This window comes from Scylla paramamosain, unplaced genomic scaffold (assembly GCF_035594125.1).
Source record: "Scylla paramamosain isolate STU-SP2022 unplaced genomic scaffold, ASM3559412v1 Contig111, whole genome shotgun sequence".
Lineage (NCBI taxonomy): Eukaryota > Metazoa > Arthropoda > Malacostraca > Decapoda > Portunidae > Scylla > Scylla paramamosain.
In genome coordinates, this window is record NW_026973776.1 from 195,001 (window position 1) to 202,500 (window position 7,500).

General features: G+C 43.3%; 1 protein-coding gene and 1 long non-coding RNA gene across 2 annotated transcripts in view; both read left to right on the plus strand.

Annotated features, from left to right (window-relative positions):
* Positions 1–6,084, plus strand: part of LOC135099215 (uncharacterized) — a 10,812-nt gene extending 4,728 nt beyond the window's left edge. The window contains exons 2-3 of the long non-coding RNA XR_010267787.1: positions 3,591–3,654; positions 5,653–6,084. This is a non-coding gene — a long non-coding RNA (uncharacterized LOC135099215). The remainder of the gene's footprint in view (positions 1–3,590; positions 3,655–5,652) is intronic.
* A 249-nt stretch (positions 6,085–6,333) lies between these two features.
* LOC135099218 (uncharacterized) overlaps positions 6,334–7,500 on the plus strand; it is a 25,755-nt gene continuing 24,588 nt past the window's right edge. Inside the window, exons 1-2 of the mRNA XM_064001656.1 lie at positions 6,334–6,338; positions 6,891–7,060. Coding sequence (XP_063857726.1) covers positions 6,334–6,338; positions 6,891–7,060 — 175 coding nt within the window. The remainder of the gene's footprint in view (positions 6,339–6,890; positions 7,061–7,500) is intronic.

Sequence of the window (7,500 nt, forward strand, 5' to 3'; positions counted from 1 at the left end):
TACTCCTATAAAATGCAACGTGGCATCATACAAGCCAGGCAGGAGGGCAGCGAGGCCCAGCGACCTTGAAAACAGCTGACTGACTCACAAGAGAGAGAGAGAGAGAGAGAGAGAGGAGTGCACTGTAAGATTTTTTATTTATTTCTGTGAATAAATTACGGTATCCATGAATAGTATTTTTATCTGTAATCCTACACACACACACACACACACACACACACACTAATAATAATAATGATAATAATAATAATAATATAATAAAAATACTAAAAAATATTAATCAAGGAATGACGGTAAAGCGGACAGGGAGGCTTGCAAGGAAGTAGTAGTTGTAGTAGTAGTAGTAGCAGTAGTAGTAGTAGTAGTAGTCAAAATAGTAGTAAGAGTAGTCGTAACAATAATAATAATAATAGTCGTAGTAGTACTAGTAGAAGTAGTAGTAGTAACAGTTATCGAAATAATAGTAGTAGTAGTAGTAGTAGTAGTAGTAGTAGAACTAATATTAGTATTAGTAGTAGAAGTAGAACGAGTATTAGTATTAGTAGTATTAGTAGTAGTAGCAGCAGTAGTAACAGAAGTAATTGTAGTGGCACTGGTAATTGTAGTAGTAGTAGTAGTAGTAGTAGTAGCATTTAAAGCCTGGTACACATTATGCATCATGTATCAGCCACGTGATGCAGTAGTGGTGTTGAAAAAAATTACTAGCGGCCAAACTGTACTGCATCACTGCTCACATTGTTCTCGGCAACTTCTCGCGCGCCAGCTGCTCAGTGACAGTTCAACTTTCATGCGGGGAGGATGTGCGCCGATGATGGAATCTGCCAGGAGACTCTACTATGGAGTGTAGTTGCTCTGTGTGCAGCAAAAAAGAAACTTTTGAGGAGGAAGAAACGTAGAGCCTTGTGGTGTAAGCAATGGCTTTCTCGGCGACATCTGAAGGGAAGCTTCAATCAAATATTTATGGAGCTACAGGTCGAAAATCCAACAGACTTCGAAAATTACACAAGAATGCCAATCCCTGCATTCTATAAATTGCTGACAAAAATTGAACCCTACATTTGTAAGCAGGACACCAGCTTTCGGGACAGCATATCACCAGGAGCTCGTCTGGAGGCTACACTACGCTTTCTTTTATTGTTTCCAAGCTTGCACTTCTGACGTTTCTCATTTTATACTACTTGGACTTGATGTTCCAAACAGATGGATGTTCCTTGAGCAATTCAATGAAATGTTGGGTGTTGGCCCTTGTCCACTCAAAGGGTATGGCGGGTGGTGGAGATTCGAGAGCCATCGGCGCTGGAGCGGAGCGTGACCGGACGTCCTGTCGCTCTGACTGGTCATGCATCACTGAGCTGCAATTTGAAAATCGAGCCGACCCAGCAACACGTTGGTGATGCGCTTTCGTGTTGAAAAATGACTTTTTCAACACATCCATTCAACACGATGCGCATCATGATACATAATGTGTACGGGCAGTAGACACCTGCCGAAACGATAATTACTCCCAGTGAGGTCTAAAGCACTGTTCAGGGGGTGCTGTGAACTTATCATTAAACCCAGCTGTGACCTCACTGAACGTTTCCCTTTGTGTCTCACAACACAAGGGGGTAGTCACAGCCTGCCCTCTAAAGACAACTCTCTTCCTCCACACAAAACTACAAGCACCTAATAACACACACACCCTTCACTCAAAAAATTTTAAAATCATGGCGACTCCTACACCAGCCTCGGAGTCCCCATCTGGGGAGGGGACCATAAATGTCCCCAGGTCGGACTGCCTTTCCGTCGACGACCCTAAGTGTCTTGACACCCCCCTCAACTTTTTCTTCATTAACTTCTGCAACATTCGCCAGTCACTGTCACCGCCGTCCGTGACGTCATGAGTGGGGGGGAGGGGGCGAGGAGAGCAGCTCCTGTGTGGGCGGCGGAAAGGGGAAAGGAGCGTGAGGCGGGTGGGGACCAGAAGGAGTGGATGGTGGGTGGGGGGCGGGAAGGGGAGGATGGCAGGCGGGGAGCTGGAAGGAGTGGGTTGCTGGTAGGGGCCTGGCAGGAGTGGGTGGCGAATGGCGGTTAGGAAGGAGTGGGTTGAAGGGAGGGGAGGAAGGAGTGGGAGGGGGTAAGAGCAGGAAGGCGTGCTGGCAGGTAGTGGCCGTGAAGGGGCTGCTGGCTGGTGGGCGGCCAGTAGCTGCTGCTGGCGGAAGTGGGAAGGAGTGGCTGGCGGGTGGTGGGGAGGGAAAGATTGGGGGGATAGGAGGCGTCTCGGACTTACACAACAAGATGGCGTCCTGTCTGAGATGGTGGCAAGTGTAGTTTCCCGGCCAGCGGCATTATGGGTCTTATAAAACAGGGGGGAGATCTTTCTGTACACAACATGCACTTGTACACAACACACGTGTGGCTGTACACCTGGCGGCTACTCAACACACCTGGTACACTACTGGTAGCACACTTCAGGGAGGGCTTGGCCAATCCTGGTTATCTTGACCACCACAAAGTCTATGAGGAGGAACACAATGCGATACACACGCGCACCACACAAGATACGCCGCCACACTGGCTGCAGGCTGAGCGGCGTCCCTTTGGCTCAGTGTTTCCAGGCCGTTCGGTACTTGAGCGACACACAAAAGTCTATTTAATATACAGGGACTTGTTCAACCAACGAACACACTCATATCCACCCAAAAAATAAATAAAATAAAATAAATTAATTAATAAATAAAATTAATTAAATAATTAAATTATACTAAATTATTAAAATTACTATTGCTTCTACTCTTACTACTACTATTACTGCTACTACTACTACTATTGTGTGTGTGTGATATTATTGATAGCAATCATAATAACAATATAACAACAATAACTACTACTACTACTATTATTACTACTATTACTACTACTATTACAAATATAAATGCTACTACTGCAGCTGTTTTTGCAACAATTCTTAAGGCATTAATATTAATATTCACATAGTAGTAGTAGCAACAGTAGTAGTAGTAGTAGTAGTAGTAGTAGTAGTAGTAGTAGTAGTAGTAGTAGTAGTTGTTGTAGTAGTAGTAGTAGTAGTGAGAAATCATGAATACTACCTCTACCACTACCACTACTACTACTACTACTACCACACAGGCATGCTTATGAAGGTCGTGAACAGTTCCATCTGGTACAAACTTAGCTGTGATGCGAGCAATGGCGCGTCACCTTGGTGGATCCCTGTCAAAGTGTCTTCTGAATTGTCTTTGCACTTCTTTGACATTTTCGTGCCTCCAGTAACACTTTATGACATGTTCTTTCTTCAAAGCTTAGTCTTACTTCTGCCATTATTATTTTGGCCAACTGTTTCTGAAAAAAAAAAAAAAAAAAGAATTATAGCGAGTCAAACAGTGAGTACATTTTTGGATGACTCTCTCTCTCTCTCTCTCTCTCTCTCTCTCTCTCTCTCTCTCTCTCTCTCTCTCTCTCTCTCTCTCTCTCTCTCTCTGTCTCTGTTTATACAGATATATACAGATAGATAGATGTACACAGATACAGACTTGTGCTTGTGGAGTATAAATGTAAGAGCATGAAGCACAGTGTGTCTCTCCCCACAGGCACCTCCCGCCTCGCGCCTTCCTTCCTCCCGTCTCCCGGAGTGTACACACCTGCACTCTTGAGGTGAGTACACTTACTCTTTTCTTTCCTTGTAATTGTTTTCACTGTGTTTTCTACTGCACACACTCAGAAAGTAGAAAATGAGGCACTAACGAGGCAAGACTATATACCACAAAAACTGGACACAATCTGTCTATCTACCTGTCTACCTATCTGTCTCTGTCTGTCTGCATCCACATCTGTCCGCCTGTCTATATCCTCACCGGAACAGAGGGCGGAGCTTACGGTTTAGGAAGCTCTCTGTTCAACTGATTTTTGGGTCTTGTCGAGTTGATTACTGTTTGAGAAATGTGTTGGTTTTGGAGCCTTTTGTGTGAAACATCTATATACTTAATAGGGAGGCAAATACTGAACATGTCATGAACTTTATCGAGGAGTCTTTTCAAGCTGGAGTCCACGGCCTGTGAAACGAGGGGAGACCACTCCACTGTGTACTGGTGGGCATCTTTTCCGCCAAAGAAATCATTGCCAAAAATGCATACGGTCCACGCACGCACGCACGCACGCACGCACAAACACACACACACACACACACACACACACACACACACACACACACACACACACACACACACACACACACACACACACACACACACACACATATGTTTAAATGTCTCTCAAACAGCTGGCATTTCAAAAAGAATTGTGGGTAATGTAACAAGTGAAGCAGTGAGTGACACGCAGTGTACTTCACGCTGCCCACATCTCATGCACTGCCTTCCTACATGGGCATCTACATGGCCGTCTTTTTAACAAAAGCAACAAGACGGCAAAATAAAATTCTTCGCTGTACATTTTCCGTAAAGAGTCTGCATCCAAAGCTTCCTCAGCCTTCAGTATTTGCAGGCTTCCCTTCATTCATAAGTACTTCACATTGTTATTAATACGTCAAAATCTTGGACATAATGCAATATTCAAATTGGCAGAAAATGTTTCTCACACGAGAAGTAACAACGTTAACCTTATTTGTGCGATACTGACAACAATATTATTCACAAACAGTGTGACAAGTTGGACCAAAATTGTTGTGAACAGTTTGCCTCTTGATAGACAAAGTTCTTCTTACAACTGATAAAATGTTCAAACAAACAACAGGTTAAAAAGTAACCACTTCATCAACAAAAGCTGTGATTTTGATGCTATTTATTGCAGTCATCGCATTTGTTCTTATCATTATTACTTTTATTATTATTATTATTATTATTATTATTATTATTATTATTATGTTGATGATGTTGTTGTTGTTGTTGTTGTTGGTATTTATTGTTGTTGTTGCCCTAGTTACCAGTATTAGTTATTAATTATGTTTATTAATGCTAGTTACTATTATTTGTTACTAATAATATTCTTATTGGTATTATTATTATTATTATTATTGTTGCTGTTGTTGTTGTTGTTGTTGTTGTTGTTGCTGTTGTTGTTGGTGTAGTTATTAGTATTATTGTTATCACTACTCTTGTTGTTATTGTTATTATCATCATTATTTTATTATTATTAAGTTAGTGTGAGACACTTGTATTAGTGTTTATCTTCTCTGTAGCGGCGCGGTACTGCCGCTGTACAATACAATTCATTATGTTGTTGTACATTATAATTTGTTTGCACTCCTGCCCTCTGCTCTACTGTACAATACACCGTCAGAGAGCCTCGGCTCACGTGACTGTGTATTGTATGTACACCTTGAAATACTTTATACAGGTTTGCTTACTTGATTACTTACTTAATTACTTACTTACTTGCACACACACACACACACACACACACACACACACACACAGTCAAGTCTTGCCTCGTGTTGTCTTGTCAAATGGTTTGGACACAACACACGTGCCATGCCGTGTGCCATAGCGTCTCTTACTCCCATCCACCTCTTTGTCTTGTCCCCACATCCCGGTGCTCAGGCCGGCCACTTCAAGGCTCAACTCCCTCCCTCCCGCACTGAGCCTTGCAAACCATGTCTCTCCTGCCCTGCTCCTCACTTGGGAAATTTCTTTGCAGGCTGCTGGCGAGAAGAACTGTGTCCCAAGCCCTCCACCATGGCCGCCGCTCCGAAAGTTTGCGTCCGTCGCGCGAAGCTCATCTTCCTGATGGAGAACGCAGGCAAGGACGTCTTGACCTTCGTGTTGAAGCGCGGCGCGCTGAACGCCCCCGCCACGCCGCCAGGCCAGTCCCTCATTGACTACCTTGACAACCTCCCTCAAGGCTCGACAGCCAACTATGGCAGGATGAGTAACAAACAAAAGAAAGCAGCAGTGAACCACAGTTCAGTGCTGCTTATCCTCTGACGTGACTACTTTATTCATTATTTTTTGTATCATCAGCGAACTTAGATACTTTACAGGTGAGGTCCTCATCGATATCATTAACGTAAATAAGGAAAAGAACAGGGCCGAGCACAGATCCCTGTGGTACACCACTTAAAACTTCTCGCCAGTTTGAAAATGTACCATTTAAAACAACGCGCTGCTTTCTCTCAGACAGCCAGTCTGAGACAGCCAATTGAGAAGTTTTCCATATATACCATATGACTTCAATTTAGCTAGTAGCCGGAACTTTGTCAAAAGCTTCTTGAAAATCTAGATACACTAAATCTACTGCCTTTGTTTCGTCGTACATGGTGAAAATATCATTAAAGAAATCAAGAAGATTAGTTAGACAAGAACGTCTGTTTCGGAAGCCATGCTGTGAGTCATTGATTAAATCATTTATATGTAGATAGTTCACTACATTGTTGCAATTTACTGTTTTCATCAGTTCACATACTACAGATGTAAGGCTGATAGGGATGTTGTAGGAAGAAGAGGAGGAGGAGGAGGAGGAGGAGGAATAAGAGAACGAAGAGAAAAAGGAGAGCTAGAAGGAAGGCGAGAAAAGGAGGAGGAAGAGGAAGATGAAGAGGAGGAGGAAGAAGAACAAAAAGACGAGGAAAAGGAGAGCTAGAAGGAAGGCGAGAAAAGGAGGAGGAAGAGAAAGATGAAGAGGAGGAGGAAGAAGAACAAAAAGAAGAGGAAAAGGAGAGCTAGAAGGAAGGCGAGAAAAGGAGGAGGAAGAGGAGGAGGAGGAGGAGGAGTTATCTTTATCAATACTATTATGGAACAGTGAATAAAGAAATTAATAAACAGATAAGTAGTGTGTGTGTGTGTGTGTGTGTGTGTGTGTGTGTGTGTGTGTGTGTGTGTGTGTGTGTGTGTGTGTGTCCAGGCAGCACACAGGTGCACAACACTCGGCCATTACAGGAGTCACCTTGAGAGGTTCATGGGTCACTTAAGTGGTGCCGGCACACAGCTGCTGCAGGAGTGGCGGGACCTAGGGGTGCTCAGCCTGGCCGTGTGTGACCAAGACGCCCAAGAGGTTCTGGCCGCCATCAGCGCCGTCCACGTGTCATTGCCTCGGCTACACATCCTCTGTGAGTCTGACGCTGTGATGCACCACCTGTGCGTGTTATTATTATTATTATTATTATTATTATTATTATTATTATTATTATTATTATTATTATTATCATTATTATTATTATTATGGTGGTAGTGATGAGAGAGAGAGAGAGAGAGAGAGAGAGAGAGAGAGAGAGAGAGAGAGAGAGAGAGAGAGAGAGAGAGAGAGAGAGAGAAATAGTGTTGAGTATTACAGCGTGTTATAAGAAGACAAGTGTCATTAAAAAGCAGGTAATTTACCAACAAGCATTGCACGAAAACATTACTCCGGCTATTAAAAGTACTCCTGTAAAATGGTACGTGGCATCATCACTCAGCTGTTTTCAAGGTCGCTGGGATTTGCTACCCTTCTGTCTCGCTGGGATGATGCCACGTACCATTTTACAGGAGTACTTTTAATCACCGGAATAAT